The sequence below is a fragment of the Centruroides vittatus genome, unplaced genomic scaffold (assembly GCF_030686945.1).
Source record: "Centruroides vittatus isolate TY-2023 unplaced genomic scaffold, ASM3068694v2 contig_751, whole genome shotgun sequence".
Classification (NCBI taxonomy): domain Eukaryota; kingdom Metazoa; phylum Arthropoda; class Arachnida; order Scorpiones; family Buthidae; genus Centruroides; species Centruroides vittatus.
In genome coordinates this window covers 709,087-728,853 of record NW_027122488.1, presented here as the reverse complement: position 1 = coordinate 728,853, position 19,767 = coordinate 709,087, and the positions used below count along the sequence as shown (strand labels likewise).

The 19,767-nt window shown below is 32.8% G+C and overlaps 1 protein-coding gene across 2 annotated transcripts in view; it reads right to left on the bottom strand.

Annotated features, from left to right (window-relative positions):
* The window catches only part of LOC136981321 (phospholipid phosphatase 5), a 70,396-nt gene that overhangs the window by 22,429 nt on the left and 28,200 nt on the right, over positions 1 to 19,767 (bottom strand). Inside the window, exons 1-2 of one of the 2 annotated variants that reach the window (XM_067277636.1) lie at positions 7,042 to 7,164; positions 1,129 to 1,234 (exon numbers count right to left, since the gene is read on the bottom strand). In XM_067277636.1, the coding sequence (XP_067133737.1) occupies positions 1,129 to 1,234; positions 7,042 to 7,109 (174 nt within the window). In that variant the 5' untranslated portion in view covers positions 7,110 to 7,164. Of the gene's footprint in view, positions 1 to 1,128; positions 1,235 to 7,041; positions 7,165 to 19,767 lie in introns of those variants that run through there. The other variant, XM_067277637.1, reaches the window with a different exon arrangement.

Here is a 19,767-nt window from a genome sequence, read left to right as displayed (position 1 = left end):
TACCTCAGTTTTCATTGACTTTGGTTATCGTCAATTTTTCTTGTGAAAAATTTGTCTCAGTTTTCATCAATTGCCTCAGATTTTGTCGGCGTGCCCAGGTGACCTTGCTGCTAATTCTGCAAAAACAAAGGGTGACCCACGTGTTTTCCAGCTCATTGTGGTGTTATTTTTTGTTCTGTGAGCATTACCCTGCAACGGCCCACCACTGGCCAATGTTTCCATTCCCTGAACACTGGGAGTTTGGTCGTGGGTTCGAACTTCGCCAGGACGGGCTGATCATGTGAAGTTTTCCAGGTTTTCTCCACATCTGTAACACATGAATAGGGACCAATTACCCTTAAACAGACCTCCTGGAAGTCGTTATTCCCCACAATACAACCATCATAAATGCATACAACTACTATTACATGACAATTATGTCACACTTTACCATGGGACAATATAAGTTAGAAGCTCATGTCCAACTAACTTCTACAAGACAAGACATTACCCTGCGTGTCTAGCCAAACAATTCTATAGCTTTCCTTTAGATTAGTTTTTTATATTAATTTTTTATTGCTTTTAGTATTTAACGCTATATTAATTCTCTATAAAATGTGTTTTTGGTATGTATTTTGGACTGTCTAGAACAAATTAATTGGATTTACATTGATTCATATGCCTCTGTTTTCGTCGGCTTCAGATTTCGTTGATTGTTTTCGGACAAACTATTGATGAAAACTAGGCTATCACTGTATACATTTTCTTTTTCAACTTCCAGGACTAGGTTTAAACTTGCATAAAATCATCTGATAATGCAGGTCTCGATAATACAATTTCCTATAATGTATCCCCTTAGTTGTATAGTACTCCACTGTATATATTTTATGATATCTAAATTAAAATTTGTCAATTTAAATTCAGATATCATAAATATTAAGAAATGTATTACTTCAGTTTATCTTTTTGAATTATTTTGATTTTTACATTTAAATCATCACTTAGTTTTTATTATATCGCTTATATTATTTATTGTATAAAAATCATCAAAAAATTATGACAACACAACATGACAATAATGTCGTGGCATAGCAGTGAAATTATAACAATAATCATTTCAATAATATATAAATTAAAAATTACAATTACCCATAGCATTAATGATGGAACATAACTGTCTGTTCTTGGATTTTTATACAACCACAATTCCTCGGGCTGTATTTGTCTTCGAAAAGGTTCCGAAAAGTCTAGAATCCTAAAATACACACACACAAGTTATTAAATTTAAATATTTGTAAAAAATTTATAGAACATAAAAATTCTATCTATAGCATAGGATGTAGAATAAATTGTCTTAAAAATTATTATTAAAATATTTTAAAGAAATAATAAAATTTTAAAGAAAGTAACCAATGTATATATCTTGTTGGAGATAGGAATTGCATTACCAGTAAATCAATTTAATGGTTTACCAGTAATTGGTTAAAAGTGCATCAGTAAATATATGGATAATGTGATATTTTTTTACCAGTATATTTCAGCAAAATAGATAAACATGTAAAAATTTTTTAAGCCAGTAGCTTACTTCAACAATATTTTCCTACCATTTGTTTTATTGAATCACATGGCTATTTTGAATGTGCACAAGGCACACACTGAAAATTTGGACCCAAAAGAAGCCTGTGATAAATTTATAAGAAGTGCAGCTAGAAGAAACACATTTGCAACATGATACAGTCTTTAATAATGAGTAATCATTCTTTAGTAATGGTTTTATAGTTTTAATATTCTAGTTTAGTAAAATAAAGGTGTATAAGTTACAAATACATTTTAATTTGTGAACCATTTCTTTAGAGTAGCAATTTAAAACTATATTGACTATTGTCAAAATCATTCTACATCAAAATATTAAGGAATTTTAATGAGAATTGTATTCTTTAAGTTAATCTAAATATATTTCTATATATTCAGATTAACTAGAATAACCTATTCTATATATTTTTGAATGTATATTATTAACAGAGGATCTGATTGATTTATATTTATTTTTCTTTCAAATTTTTACAGTCAGTTTAGTCCCATTTTGAGCCCACCAAATATATTTGAAAAGCTAGCACTAATAATTTGTAATGACTAATGTTTTCAGTTACTTTAAATATGACCAAGGTTTACATTCTACAGCTTTTATATTGTAAACAATTTTTATTCTAAAATCTGATGATGGCCATTTAAAATAGTTAAAAGCATTTATTCAATAAAAATAATTAGTGTTGGATTGTAAAGAATTGTTTTGAATTATTTGTGCAATGATTTAATTTTTTTACTAGAATAATATTTAATTTTTTTTTAAATTCAAAACTTCTAAAAAAATTGTCATTTTATTTCAAGACATTTATTTTAACTATTATAACATTATACAATAACTTTTTAATAAATAACATAATACAATGTACTTTTTCATTCCATAATTTATTTTATGGAACAAAGTAATTGCTATTGTTAAAAAAACAAACAAATCATGAAAAATATTTTTACTTATGTATTGTTAAGCTAGCAGTTCTTTATTCTATAATCTATTGTTATCATTACTAAAACAAATGTATGTTTTTTACTAAATAAAACTGTTTTAAAAGTTTGTATCAAAGTTTATGAATAATTGAAGACAAACACGAATGCAACTTCCACTTTATTAACATCTGAAAAAGTTAATGATATTTCATATTTAAATATTCCATTATGTATAATTTCGGTCAGAAATAAATAAACAAATGATTTCTTGTTAATAACTTTAGAGATCTAGCATCTGTGTTATAAAACTTTCTCCATAATGCAAAATATAATTACACAAGCAGTTCATTCTCTTTTGTCAAGTCAAAAATTGTTACTGGTTTTATTTCAGCTTTATGTAATCAATTTGTTCCCTTTTGTTTGTTTGTAGTTAAATGTTTGTTGTAATATGATAACTTCTAAACAAAACATTACTTTTATTACTACACAAAAACAAATCAAACTGAAGTACTCTATCTTAAATATTTTCAATTAGTCCAATATCAACTGCTTTCTAACATTATAAAGCAGTTACAATAGCATTACTTGTAATTACTTTTTCAAACTGAACAAATTAAATTGTACAGAGAATTTAAATTTGCTCAAATTTGCTCTAAAGCATGCATCTTGGGGATACAATACATTTTTCTGAGGATGCAAGACTTCTGAGAGAGAGATTTTTTGGAGAACACTTTTTCATATTACTATTAGGATACTAGGTACTATTAGAATATATTCTTTCCTTATATAATAAAGGTATTTGAATATTCACTGAAAGTTTATGACAATATTTTCAGTAATAACAAATAATTTTGGTTTAATTAGACAAGTTATTCATTTTGCACCACTTTTTGTAATAAATCTGCTATAAATATTTAGCAGTAGGGAATTATAATATGTCATAATGCAACTTATGTATTGGAAATATTAAATTATTTTGGATATAGAATGTTGATAATTATTTTAAAAAAAGAATAAAGATAATTAATTTGATTCAAAAGTTATTGATGTTTTGAAAAATACAGTCATTAATCATTTATTTATAATTAATTGCAAAATAAACAGTTAATGATTGAACTGTGGCTTCCAGATTCTATTTTGGTAGTTTTAAAGCAGTGGTTCCCAAACTTATTATACCCATGGACCCCTTCTCATAGCAAAAACCTGACCATGAACCCCAAGTGAAATAACTCTATACAACTGCATTATAGCAAAATTTCAAATTTAACTTTGATGTCTTGGATGATGAATGGTGATGTAAAAATAAAATATAAATAAAACATTTTTATATTTAAAGTAGTATTTATTGAAATTATAAATTTTGTTTTAAAATACAAAAGCACATTATTTTTTAATGAGATGAGTGAATCTGATGGGATAATATGAGATTATTTATGTTCAACTCGATGTTTGTGAGTAACATTTGTAAGTCTCTGTGAGTACTAATTTGCAGTTGATTTCTTTTTCTCATGATGAGGTTCATAACTGCACTAAATCCATGTTCTAATAAATAGGAAGACGGGAAAACAATCAACAGCTTCTGTACAGTGGCCCATAATGCAGGATATAAAATTGATATCTGTTTTTGTAACCAGAATTTGTGATATCCTTGTTCAAACATTGGTTTCAGCTCCTCATTTGTGGATAATTCAATAAGTTCCTCCTGTATTAGTATGGCTTCTTCTGAGTTTGTGGGTCTACTTGCAAAAGGGTCCAACATCCAATCGGGGATGCCCAAGTGAAGAATATCTTCAAATCTTTGGCTGAGGTCAGAATGAAGAGCTGTTAAGTGTTGACAATAAACAAACAAATCATCATCTTATTTTTGCAATTTTGAAAGATTTGGAAACAGAGCATTCTCCTCTCCCCAAGTTTTGTTTGTATAAAAAAAGTTTTGCAACAAATGCAGATGTTATACTTTTAGTTTTGATTAAATTTAACTGATCACCTTGTAACTTCAAATTGGTTTCGTTAAATTTGGCAAATAATTCAGTTATACATGCTATGTCATTTTTTCAATTAATTAAATCGAGCCACAAATCATTGTCTTTGCTGTCCAGGAATTCCAACATTGAATCAAAGAGTGCATAAAATCAATCCAAACATGCACCTTTAGATAACCAACAAACTTCCCTGTTAAGTAGTAAACAATTATAATCTTCATCATTTTCTAAACAAAGTTGAGCAAGTAAAATCTCATTTAAGGCATTCCTTTTGATTTTATTAACTGCCCGAATGACAATCTAGTGAGCCATGCAAGCATTCACTAAGGTTTTTGGCAATTAAATGGTGTCGATGAATGACACAATGTACAGATAATATATTTGGTTTAGCTTGTTTCAAGTATGCCAGAATGTAAAAATGGCTACCAATTTATCTATTACTATTTATTTTTAACTATCCTAATAATGAAAATGGGTCACAAATATTTTACTTTATATTAAACTTTTTGCAGATTCCCTGACGTTGTCCACGCACCCCCAAATTAATTTTAATTTGCCGACCCCCAAAGTGGTACCAAGGACCCCTGGGAGTCTGTAGGAACCACTGTTTTAAAGAATACCAAAACTTAAATTTAAATACTAATGTCTTCAATGAAAATAGTCAGACATATAATGCTATTAACTCTAAATCACAAAGCATAAATCATTAGTATAAGAAAACAAAGCTTCATAAATTTTACAACTGTTTGTTAAATTAATTATTTCCATATCAGAATACTGACTGACAGTAATGTAATGAATATATCCTGAAATATACTGGTTTTGATAAAGTTTAGACTCTTAATTATCAAAATTTATTTACAGCATGCATGGTTGCACTCGCTACAATATGTTGTAACCATTTTTGTTATTTTTTAAAGAGCAATTGTGACAAATTGTTATTTTATTTCCAGAGGTTGGATTCTCTCTTTGAATGGCAGGATTTTTCTGTAAAACATTTTTTATGAGGAGGTTCAACTGTGTCTGCAAGTTGTGTGATTCTAGCCTCTTCTTCACTCATGACTTGGTTAGCTCCTCACTTAGATGGATAAGGAAATCATTTCTCCTCATTTCCTTCATATGTCCAACAAGCAACTGAATAAAATGAATATGAATGAATAATCATAAATAAAATGAATGAATAATCATTCAGCAATGATTATTTTTCCCTCTAATAATTATTTTTGGAAGAACAAGTATAATTGGGTTTTCTGGAATAGACAGAAAGCTTTCAATTATGCCACTTGCATCTTCTGAACTCTCTTCAGAATAAGAGATCACTAGTCTCCTGTGCTTACATTTTATGCTGCTGCTGGTGCACTGTGGACCCACTATCACTGGTGCTGTCAATAACTTTAGCAAGTCATCATCTTCACTGTCATCACATGTTGATGTAAAATCAAATGATGTAAAAGATCAGGTCATCACAATGACCTGATCTTTTACATCATCTACTTCGTCATCTGTACTTGCACCATTCTCAGACTCAATCTCTTCTTCTGCATCAAGAAACCACAGAATTTTCTTCTTAAAATCAAGATCATTGGCACTAGTAATGCTCATCTACAATAACAAGTAAAAATGAAAGAATAAAAAAAAAAATCTACATGAATTATGCCAAAATAAGAAAATCCACAGATAAAGAAAATAAAATCAAAACTTTCTTTATTCTAAACACCACACAAACAGCTTCATATAATTGATGAAAACAGTTTCAATTATTACATAAACAAAAACATTAGCGAGAATCTCCACTTGCTACAACAATCCAGGCAACAATTTAGGAAGATACTAAAAACGACAGCAAGATAGTGCAAAACAGTAAGGAGAAAAATCAGTATTGTTGACCCTGCATTGTAAAAATGACAATGCTTTGTGTTCTAGGGTTAAGATAAATGTAAAATTGTCAGACGACATTAATACGTACATTATCCTTAAATAGGTCATTTATGCGTAAGCAGAAAATAGATGCTAGTTTATGTATTAAAAGCTTAATTTTTGCCACATTATATATGTCAAATACTATTTTTTGTAATTAACTATCGACATTAAACTCTTCCTCACAGAAGTTATAAACAATCAGAAATGATAAAGTAATTATTGATAATCTTTTTTCAAAACAAATTATCAGGATAGAAATTTTTTGTATAAATGTCTATCAAATAGTAAAAGACTTTCAAATAAATATGCAAAGTTAGCAATAATAGCAGTAAAAAAATAATAGAATTTTTTTGTTTATACTTAATTAATTGCTTAAAATAAGGAATGAAACATCATTAAGATAATTTAATTTGAAAAATTAATTTTTAGACACTTTAATATTAAACTTAATGAAGTTTAATTGAGACTTCAGTAGAAAACAATACGAACTGTACGAATTATATCAAGTAAAATAACAAAATTATTATAGGATGAATCCAAATATATATAAGAAACTGACATTTCCATAAATATGTTCATATAAAGCAATTATCCTTTTAACTGTTCTTATGAAATAAAATAGATATATATTTATTCATTAATAAACACTTACAAAAATACGATTCCTAAGAAAATTCTGATAGCGATTTCAATAAATAAATTATTATTAGACGTCGGCATTTTAAAATTTCTAAAGCAAATATTAAACCGAGATCGAGAAAAAACACGTCAATACTACATGTGGAAAAAGTCTTCTTAACGCCATCTGAGATTTTAATAATTTAATTATGCTCATAATATAAAATGTGAATTCATTTTACGAGTGGAATAACATTTTTTAAACATTTAAAAATTACAGAATTTAATATATGTTAAATTAATTTACTACAATTTTCGTTGCTATTTATTCTTATCATAAAGATATTAGAAACGTCTTCTGATGATAAAGACGTTTCCAATTAATATTTATAATTCTAAATCACAAGTTACGAGTATAAACAGTACAGTAAATATCTAGAGATTCTAACAATAGATTCTCGTTAGCCGTCTGTAAAAGTTTGATTCCACTCGCACGTATTTCGTCGGAAATAATCTCACAACTGATCTCTGTACCGAGTAGTCGCGCCCACAAGGAAAATCCGACGTATCGAATATTTGTTGCTGCAGCTAAAACTTCGTTAATAATAAAGTAATACCGTGCATCTGAACAATAGAATCTATCCTGAACTAGACAGTGTAATAGTTCATCTAAATGGCTCCTTTGCAAAGCCGAAAACGCTACCGATTTCAACGGAATAAAGTTCTACTGCATATCTTTACGGCTGAACGTTCGCCCCATCGCTTGCCGCTATGCTAGAAACTTGCCAGTGGAATCAAGGTCTAAAGCTACGTTTATGCAATTGCATAAAGAGGAAAAACAACCTAGAGATCTTTTGGGATCAGAATTAGCGCTCGCCATTTAGTTGGCGTACGCGCAGTAGTTCGTCATCCTGGCTTCCGCACAACGACGACAATAAAATGGCGACGATGGTGTACTGTCGAACGTGAAAAAATGGCCCGAGAAGCTGCAAAGAAGAAGAAAACCAGGCCATAAACAAAATGAATTTTATATATTTTTCTTCAGGTTCTGTAACCGTGGAAATGTGACAGACGGATGTAGCGATACCTATGGACACATTAAAATTCATTTTACAATGTATCTATAAGTGAAAAAGCGGGAAGGAATTTTCAAATTCCTTCCCGCTTTTTCACGAACGTAACTAGAGCATAAACAAAGAGAGTACTCCTGAAGGCGCGGGACCTTAGTTCGCTTGGTTTTCTAGCTTCTCTTCCATTTCTCGCGTCTGCATAAACGTAGTCCCATAGAACATGTGTGAGATGGTCTAGGACGACGAGATGCAGTCAGCCCCACCAAACACACCAGGAGCATCAAAATGCTCTTGTTCGAGAATGGGCTATGCCCTTGACAGAGCCGATAAATAATGTTCTAACCAAGAGCTATCACTACACAACGCGTTTGTATTCAGGAGAAAACCAGGCACCATATAAATGATTTTCTGTGCAAAATAATTGACGACAATGCTTAGTTACTTTGCTGTTTATGGTTTGGCCTAATTGGGCTGCAATTTCAAAAAATTGTAAACCTATCAATTTCCACTGTCGTCCATCCATCTGTCTTTCCTTAATCTCGAGAACGGAGTTAGACACATGAAAGACGACACCACGTACAGAAACCTTTTTTTTTTTTTTTTTTTTTTTTTTTAACTCTTTCCGCCCTGTGGGCACTAAGAGGGCCTTTTTTGCAAGCCATTATGGGTTCGGCCAGGCCCACAATGGGCCGACCGGGTGGTGAGGGACGGGGCCCGACATATCCAGACGGACCACCCCCCGAAAAATTCCTGGGGATTTTTCGACCCGTCGGGATTCGAACCCGGGTCCCCCAGAGCGGTAGGCTGCCACCTTGACCGCTCGGCCATCCGGCCTCTGTACAGAAACCTTAGGAACAGGACGCTTCGATTAACTATATAAGAACTTCCGATGCAAACCGGAAGCTACGCCATTTCAATTCAAAACTTTTTCCTTGAAAGTAGTTACTAGATGACCAGCATTACTCTATTGTTAAAAGAAAAGTATGATGTACAGGGGCAAGACACTACAGTACTAATTTCAGGTGGAGAGCATATATTTTAAGTGAAATAAATTAAAAATATGATTAAAAACTGCAGCATTGTGACCATGTCCCAATAATTTACATTAAATTTTTGCTTTTCGATGGTTCTGTTGCAAAAAGATTCTAGATTCTGTAGATCTCTAATTTATAATAATTTTAAAAAAATAAATAAGTTCTCTAAAATGTTTCAAGATACATTGAAATGTCCAACCAAAGGAATGGGTGGGGTGGATAGCCCCACGACGAATTCCTCCTGGAGATCGCTCGTCGAATACTCTAGATCAGCATCACCGGGAAAATGGAGAGTTGTCGGTGCAAAGGCCATCTTGGGCAGCCCTTTCGGAGATCCTACTTATGCAAATAACGTAATGATATTGAAGTAAAAAAACAATCTAGTATAAATGTTAGCCCTTGGCCATATATTTGGAAATTAGTGATGTAACGAATAGTATATTCGTCCTCAACCGAATACCGAATATTCGGCCAGGAGCGTTGCCGAATGGCCGAATATTCGGCCAAACTATTCGGCTTGATTAACGCACGTACGAAAATTGGCGCGCAAACCGCATTATGGCAAGGATCGCGCACCGTGCTCTCTATTGGCCCGCTGTCACTACGATTTTTTCTTCCATTAGGTCTAAATTATTTAAATTAATTAATTAAATTATAATTATTAAAGTTAATATGAGATGGAGCCTAACGTCTACTTCTAGTACCAAATTGGTCTATAATTTATGTAATAGCCGTAAATAGCCCGATATGATTCGGCAGTTGTTGGTATTTAGATGTAAGTTATAACTTATAAGTTATTTTATTTGCAATCGATCTTTTTAACTCTTTAATTAAGCACTAAAATTTTGTTTTTACTACGTATTTGTAGACTGAATAGTGCCCTAAGGATATACTTTAGTGGGGACGTATGGTCTAGTTACTGCCCAGTTGTGGAACAGTTCAAATATATTATTGGGGGTTTTCTATTTGTGAAGTTTTGTGATATTTTTTTGCTATTGTTTTTGTCAATATTTTAAAAATTAACATGATTTCAAATGTTATCTTTTGCATATAATGAAAAATGCTAGTTCTTTGTTTTATATATAAAATAAATTATATATTAGTTACTCATCTTCTAGAAATAGATAAATAATTCTTTCTTTAAATACGATAAGTTTCAATAAACGTTTCGTAAATCATTTTAAAACATCGTAAAAAATATTAAAATATACGCGAATACGAATATAACATAATTAACTAAACAATAACATTAATGCCCGATACATTCTAACCTACACGCCATCAATGCCATAAGATATCGGGCTAGATAAACGCTATAATATTGGCCGGATGGCCGAGCGGTAAAGGTGGCAGCCTACCGCTCTGGGGGACCCGGGATCGAATCCGAACGGGTCGAATAATCCCCAGGAATTTTTCGGGGGGTGGTCCGTTCGGATATGTCGGGCCCCGTCCCTCACCACCCGGTCGCCCCATTGTGGGCCTGGCCGAACCCATAATGGGCCTACTAAAAGAGGCCCTCTTAGTGCCCACAGGGCGGAAAGAGTTAAAAAAAAAAAAAAAAACGCTATAATATTATTTAATTACGAAATAATTTAATACTAGAGTTAGATGCTATTTCTTATTAACTTTAATAATTATAATTTAATTTTCGGCATTAATAAAAGTTACCAAAATGATTAATTTACTGTGTTTTTGTTATTTCTTACTCCTGTTTTGAGGTATTCGGTATTCGGCCGAATAGTGACTAAATATTCGGTATTCGGCCGAATAGTGATTTAAATATTCGGTATTCGGCCGAATAGTGAAAAATAGGCCGAATAGGCCGAATACCGGGTAGTAACCGAATATTCGTTACATCACTATTGGAAATGTTTTACCATAATGGATTTTCATCCCCAAACAACGAATAATCCACATTGTACAATAATATTAATTAATATAACAGATCTAAACTAAAATTAATACCTAAATGTATAAATAAATTATAAATTTTAAATTTATCCTTCTCTGAAACACCATGCTAAAGTTTCCTGGGCGTGGTGGCTGCTACTCCCTCGTAGGAAATAGCAGCCATCAGGCCATTCTCCTTTTCAACAATTTCCATTGAAAAGAAAAATGAATAAACCTCAAAATTCGCGCAGACCACGACGGGCAGAAAACAGTCACCACCGACAATTTGATACGTATTCGTCCACTCGGTAGCCCAGCGCTGTATCCCTTGATTCTAGGGGGTGACGAACCCATGGCACGCTTGTCCAAAGTGGTATATAAGGAGAAATCGTCTGGCACGTAAAGTATCATACGGTTTTGATTTATCATCTTTTCGGTATATCGCCAGATCATCTTTTTTTTCAATCAGTTTTTTACATTTATTCTAATTAAAGCGTATTCGTTTAATTTATTTAAATATCGTTATTCGAGGTCTAAAACTTTGGTATGCATAAACATCTTTAACCTCTTCAGAAGAATAGAACTACAGAATTATCGAGGAATCGAAATTTTGTACTTTCAGATATGTATTCGAAACACCTAACATATTGATCGAATTACAGCATTCGATCAGTTCGTACCGTGGCTACTAGATAATACGGTTGGGGGCAGAGTAGAATTTTCTGTCCAGAGCCATTTTTGCTCACAGGATTCGGAAGGAAAGCGGGTCGAGTATGTATAAGACGCATATAAAACATACGTAACTCGACTTCTAAATATAATATTAAGACCTTTCTGAATATAAGTAAAGAATAATATAATTCAGAAAAAGGAAGTGTCGAGCCTTTTTTCAAAATTACAGGGTCACGCTCCCCAATAAATGACAAAAGATCGTGTTTAATATGACCTAAAATTGCACGATTAATTTTTATTTTTTAAATAAAACAAATTATTTAAAGCATTATAATTTGTTTTTTTATATTTTTAAGGTAACGAAGACTTTACTTCGTTAGTTTAAAAATTCACGCATTTTATCCTTCTCCAAGAACCTTTTATTTTTTATTTTTATTTAGTATTAAAGAAATTGGTTAATAACTTTCTAAATAAAAATTCAGAAGCTTCTGCAAAATATATTTTCTCAATAAATTCATTAAAAATATCTTAAATTCTTGCAAAATAATATCTATTTGTTAATAATTGATACAATTAATTTATAAGAATAAAATTTTCATATAAAATAGTTTACGAAAGCTGCAGTTATATTGTTAACTGATATTTTCATAAAATTATCCAAACTTTTTTTATAGTTATTGAATTTAATTTAAGTGGAACAACTTTTCGTTTACGTTTCGAAGCAAGTATTTTGTTTCTGCACCTGGCAAAACAGTGCAGTCTGCCAGTGATGTAAAAATGTACAACTTTTGCCGTTATAGAGACTCTGCGCCCGACATTTTCGCATCCCACTTGCTAGAGATCGACCAATTGTAAATTCTCGTGCATTTTCGTAAAAAAAGTCGACGATTTTCCGCTCGTCTCTTTAAAAACAGACAATGTAAAGCCGAATCGACAACAGTGTTTTAAGGAAAACTCAAAAAGTACAACTGAAATAACTAAAAACACTTAAAAATACACACGTTAGCACATATGTATTTTTAAGGGTTTTTAAGTAATCAATTTAGCCTACCGGGTGATCGAACACTGCCCTATCGTCCCCAGAACGAAAACAAACGGTGAATAAGCAACTGCCAAACCGTATTATATAATAACCACGGTTCATACTTTCGATCAGTGGCGTAGCTATGGTTCTCCGGCCCGATGCGGAACCAGATTTGTGGGCCCCCAAAAGAATTTTTCGGCGGGGGTGTCCCTTTTCCGTAATGGTAATCGGGAACGTCCAAACGAAAACAAGTAATTTTTTCTATAAATTTCGTCTTTTGAATTTATTTATTCCGTTAAAAACATTGCGTTTTAGACGTTCAATTTCTTTCATTTGATGAATGATGCGTTAGGTGCAGTGATACCTCTGTTTTCGCCGATAATCCATCCGAAAACAATCGGCGAAATCCGAAACCGACGAAAACCGAGGTAATTATTTCCAACAATGTAAATCCAATTAATTCGTTCTAGACACTCAAAAATACATACCAAAAACACATTTTATAGAGAATTAATATAGCGTTAAATACTAAAAGCAATAAGAAATTAACATAAAAGACTAATTAGCATAAAGATAAAAGCATTAAGATTATAGATAAGATAATTAGCATTAAGATGAAAGCAATGGAATTGTTCGGCTAGACACGCGGGGTAATGTCTTGTCTTGTAGAAGCTAGTTGGACACGAGCTTCTAGCCTATATCGCTTGGTGGTAAAGTGTGACGTAATTGTCATGTAATAGTAGTTGTAGGCGTTTATGATGGTCGTATCGAGGGGAATAATTCCTTCCGGGAAATCCGTAATAGGATAACTGGCCCCTATTCTGGCGTTACAGACGTGGAGAAAACCCGGAAAACTTTCACGTGGCTAGCCCGCCCTGGCGTAGTGCGAAATCCAGTGGCGTAGCGTAGTGGGGGCGGCAGGGGCGGCCCACCCCGGGCGGCACTTTAAGGGGGCGGCAAAATTTTACAATAAATAATAATAATACCTAAATAAGGGGGCGGCGAAATTTTCCTCCTCCCCGGCGGCTGACACCCACGCTACGCCACTGGCGAAACCACGACCGAACTCCCAGTGTTCGGGGAACGAAACCGTTGGCCAATGGTGAGCCGTGCGGGGTAATGTTCACACAACGAGAAATAACGCCAAACTGCGCCGGAAGACCGTGAGTCGCCCTTTGTTTTCGCAAAATTAGCAGCGAGGTCACTTGAGCACGCCGACGAAATCCGAGGCAATCGACGAAAACCGAGACAGATTTTTCGCGAAAAAATCGACGAAAACCGAAACCGACGATAACCGAAGTCAACGAAAACCGAGGTATTACTGTATTTCTTTGTTTTGTTTACGTAAACGGACTAAAATAGTTTTGTGTAATGGTTTATATAGTGTATAACTAGATTACAGTTGAGTTGCTGGTTTTCCTGTGTATAGGGGCCCCAGCTCGAGCATCCAAATGCCAAATTTTGCTTTGTTCTGATTGCCGTGAAAAAATTTTTCGGGTCTTTTTTCTTGCGATTTTGGGGCCCCCATGGGCCTATCGCTTTCCAGGGGCCCGGTGCGGACCGCACCTACCGCACCCCCTAGCTACGTCACTGCTTCCGATTCAAAAATCAGAGAGCAATTTCCCAGTTTGTAAGCCGGAAACAACCACCGTTGATTAAACATATAATCGAGCAATATATTTATTTATATAATTACACGCTGGTTTCTGCTTATATTTTAATCTGTTTATAACTTTTCCTCGATTAAAAAGAGAGATAAATAAACAAGATACTTCAATCAATCAATATTTGCAAAATTTGGTCGACTAGCTAAGTACAGAATTTAAAACAAAATACTATTTTAAAACTTTATATTCCGTATTTAACAAAAACTTCGAGATAAAAATAAAGATGGGCATTAAAAATATCTACGAAATGATCGAAGGACAATTACGAATTCTACGGTAGAAATTTATTTTATTATTTGTGTATTGTAAATTATTGTATCGCCGGATTACTGAGAATTACGAGTTAAACCGATTTTATCAAACGAGAAAAATACTTAATTGTTTATTTTAGGAAAAGTTCTTGTGTATATTTCCCGTAATGTCCTCCAGACCCGGGCCTAGGGGTGCGAGATTCAAAGTGATAACGATAATAACGAAATAATGAAAAAATAATTTTACGTTGAAACCATTCGTAAAGAAATTAGTGCAAATCACATGCTTAATCAGAGACAGAGTAAAACGCATCATTCCAGTAATATTATTACACGAATATATTTTGCACAAAGGAGTGGTGGTAGGCTACTAACGACGGGTTTTCCATATCGGAGCCATTTGCCCTTTTCGTATTTAAAATTCTGTAAAAATACAAATTATTGAGGAATTAAAATTATAAAATAGAATCAATCGGTGCAAAAGTGGCACTTTGGTTTTGGCCCACCAGTGGCCAAGCGGTCTTCTGAACACTGGGAATTCGGTCGTGGGTTCGCGTCTTGCTCAGACGGGCTGGTCACGTGGAGTTTTCCGGGTTTTCTCCACGTCTGTAACGCCTAAATAGGGGCCAGTGTCCCTTAAAAAGACCTCTTGGAAGTTATTAAAAAAGTTCCAAGGATTAATTTTGTTGATTAAATCAATATTATGACCATACAAATAATTTTGGGTCTTTACAGAATTATCCTTTTTAATTGTCCAATCAGAGACAGATGGTAACAACTTAAAACCAACAAATGACATTAAAAAATTCATACAATACAAATGACGCCGACCTTTTCTTTGAGGATCCGACGCCAAGAACACAGTATCACAATTCTTCACAATATCACTTAGGTAAAAAACAGTTGTATTTATATCCATCTGCTGACCTCTGGTGGAATTTTTTTAATAATGTAGATATGCAAATTAAAGAAGCTGTTCCAGAGTTCCACCAGAGAATTTTTTAATGTCATTTGTTGGTTTTAAGTTGTTACCATCTGTCTCTGATTGGACAATTAAAAAGGATAATTCTGTAAAGACCCAAAATTATTTGTATGGTCATAATATTGATTTAATCAACCTCTTGAAAGTCATTCCCCCTAGGCAGATCGCCCAAGTGTTGCATTGCCATAACTTAACAAGAAAGAAGCACTTTGGCTTTGGGGACGCCTGCGCGTTGCGAGCCTTGCCTTTATTCTATTCCCGATCGGCTTTTGCCACCGTAATAGTTTTTCGGTGATTGGTTAATAAGTTTATGACGTCGAGTAGTTGTAAGCCGGATCTTTTCTCGTGCGCGTTAGTCGAGTGAATATAACGAAGACGGAAAATAATGGAAGCAGAGAGCCGGAGCTGGACGACTATTGAATATGATAAATTTAAGTCTTTAATAGTGTTTTAATGTTTATTATTTTGTAAGTTCTGTTTTTATATAGACTCGTTTGTTCTAAATGTAAAAACGAAAAGGATTTTAAATTACGGTAAACTAGCCGAAACAATATCAAGATTTAAATAAAGTTACATTTCGGGTGGCTCACAGCAAAAAATACAATTACACTTAAAGCGTGTGAGACCTTAATTAATTTTATATTCAAACCGTTTTAACATAATTTATTACGGGAAATTTCAAAAGTGAATTATCTTATTTACATTGTATAAAATACTTTCCTTTTTGTTCTATAAGCAGCGTAAGCTACGGATGCCAACGTAATGTATACCCGAATATCGCATAGCACAGAGTACAATTTGCTTTGGCTAGAGGAGTGTGTAGCTTATATGTGGCTTTATACTCCAGAAGAAACAGGAGAAGTGATCGCACAGCGACCGAAGACACGGCCTTATAGAAGACGGCCAATCCGGAAAGACAGAAGAAAGGTCACGAACGCGACCAAAGCCGGCCTTATAGGAGACGGCCACCTCGAGAAGGGGAGATAGAAATGCCTTTCGGGAGGACTTGGGGGGAAGCTGGCCCCTATTCAGGCGTCATTGGCAAGAAGGAAAACCCGGATAAAACTCCCGCTGCCAGCTTATTCGAGTGAGGCGCGAACCCCCGATCGAACTCCGGTGTTTGCACAGAGTACAATGCAATTGGTTCGATTTAAAAAGCGTCTGGCTCGTGCCACAGCTTTATTTCTTATTAGAAGTTTTGTTCTGCAAAATCCGCGATAGAAAAACCCCTGAACGATGAATGGAAGAAATGTGGAACAATGAAGCGGAGAGCGATGGAGAAGCTCGAGACAAAACAAAGTCGGACAAAGGTTTCTACCTGGTTAAATGTAATTGTAGCGTCGTAAGCGGTGAAGTCTGATACGGGAGTGCCGTGGCGGGAGGGCAGGCGGCACCATCTTAATAGAATCGTTTGGATTTCGCGTAATGTTTTAATAGGTGCCGGTTTTAATAAAAATGTTAATTTTAACTTAAACATTAATCAAAATCTGCACCGATTAAAAAATTTCGCGAAATCTATTAAGGTGGTGTCGCGCGATCTCCCGCCACGGCACCCAATATTAGATTCTACCGGCCGCCTTTAGAACCTTTAACAATCGAGTCAAAATATGTATTAATATTAGATCTATTCTTGGACGATTTTGATTAAGCCATGTGAAAGTCCAATCCGAATCACCCATCAAAATTCCAATGAAAATATCTGTAATGTGGAAGAAAGACCAATTGCCGTCCTGGTATAGTTTCCACCACCTCCAGAGTTGGGATCCACTCTTTGGCAGAAACGACAACAAATCTCTCAAACTCTCGCCGCCGATCTTTTCAAATCCATTGTCCGATTTGCACTTTTTTCCAGGCCTTAATTAATGAACGTCGCCTTATCGTCGAGATTTTACCTGAGATTTCTGGATATTAATTGCGTAATTTGCATATTTCGTTAAATATTTAACGTCATTCTTTGTTTTCTGTGCATTATCGCGAAACATTATAATGTACTCGATCTGTAAATTCCATTAAAACCCATTAAAGAAGATTTTTATTCGTACTTTTGCATTTATTGCTCAATCTTCCGGCAGGAACTTAGGCCCCATGCGCCTTACTTGTAATTTAGGCTAATATTAAGTATCTTTATACAGGTCTATAAAATAAACTTTTAGAACTGTTTACAATATTTCTCCAGCAAGTTATACGGCGGATTTATGAATTTATGTACGGTACTTATATTTAAAGAAATTATTTTAATTACTATTTAATTATAATACAATATTACAAATTCTGTAGTTTATTTGCATTATTTTTACATCGTTTTTTTATGAAACTGCGTCGAGATTAATGAGAAATTTTTATTACCTTAGTAAAAAATGAGATAAAAACCATTTTTTAATTATAATTGTATTATTTAAATTGATTTTATAAATATATCAAATAGCAAACTATAGTCATATGACGTTAATTAAGGTTAATTAAGAGATTAATAACTAACGTAGGCTATATTAATCTTTAATATCATTAAATTTTTACTTTGTCCTATATTTAAAAATTATCATTATGTTTATTCTATTATCCTTTTATTTGTAAAGCCGTGCAAATATAAATTGCACAATAAAGTGATGAAAGCTCGCCTAGTTTTTTCCTCTACTTTTTAATTCTTACAATTTAACTTAGTAAAAAAGCTTTAACTAAAAAAAATAATAATAATAATAATTTCTTATTTCCATGGTATAACCTACTTAAAAATTAAACAACCATGAAAGTTCAATACACAATATTTACAAATACTGTACACGTATAAAAAGCGGTTACGCACGGGTGCATAAATCAGGTATGAAAATGTAACGAAAATAATTAATTTACGCACCAAAATTAAAAAGTTTTAAAGACGAAATTATTTTTAAAATAAATAACCAATTTATTTTTCTAGTCTGTATATTAAGAGGAAGTCCTTTCGTAACAAATACGCTGGTGTGGGAGGATTAATTTTAAGCAATTGTGTAAGGTGTTACGATTAACAAATATAAAGTACTTTCGAACAAAATTACGACAAACTTTAATAATAAAGTAAATAATATAATTTAATATACACAAGAACAATATACACAACTATGAAATCCGATAAATTTTTATAAAATAAATTTAAGCTCTGGAGAGTAACTTAAAAGTTCGATTTATTCGAATTTACACGAAAGTAATATATAATATTTAATAGTGCTCGAAGAGAAAGAAAATAATTTTGTTTAAAAATAAATAAAAGTTATCTTTTAACATTCATCGACGTACGTAAATAAATTTGTAATATAACTTCCAAATTATTATTATTTTTTTTTTATATTTAAGAAATTTAATTCGTGTAACAAAGTAAATTCGAGATATTTCAGAAAATATACGTTTGTAAGAAATAACACTTCCGCCGAAATGACCTAAAATTATAATAACTTTGGTAGAAATATTATTTTCTACAGATACACAGAAAAATGTATTAATGCAGAACGAAGGAATCGTTTTCCTTATACACCGGGCCCCTTACCCAGCCGCCATATTGTGGGTTCGGTAGGTCCACAATAAGCCGGCCGGGTGAGGGGCTCGATAAATTCCCTTTTAATATTAGCCCACAGGCGGAAAGAGTAAATAAATAAATAACAACTAATTTTCCTTCTGATTAAAAGGAATTGGAGATTTTATTAATTTATTGATTATTTATTTACTATTTTTTCCTTAATGTTTATATATTGTGTGTTTAATTTTCGATTTAAATAGCGATAAGGAAATTTTATTTCTCAAATTTCCTTCTATTCTTCTTTATTGGAATAAGGAAAATGTTTATTCTAGGAACATACATTTTAAAAAATACGAGGAACAACTACAAATGTATGAATTTTACCATGTTATTCCAAATTTGCAATTAAAATTTGAAGAGTAAGTTAAAAAAATAACAATAGAATTCCGAGTTTTCTAATGTATCATTCTTTGGGATCAATGACGCCCCTTAAAACCTGAAATAACTAGCTTTTAAATTACAAGTTAAAAAAATTTCTTGATTCTAATCTTTATTTTGACTAAATTTACAATTTTATTGTTACTATAAACCATAAAATTTATGATGTTTATAAGGTTGAACTTTAAAACAATATATTTTTCGTGAAATTTTTAAAAATATTTTAATTATTTCCGATCGGA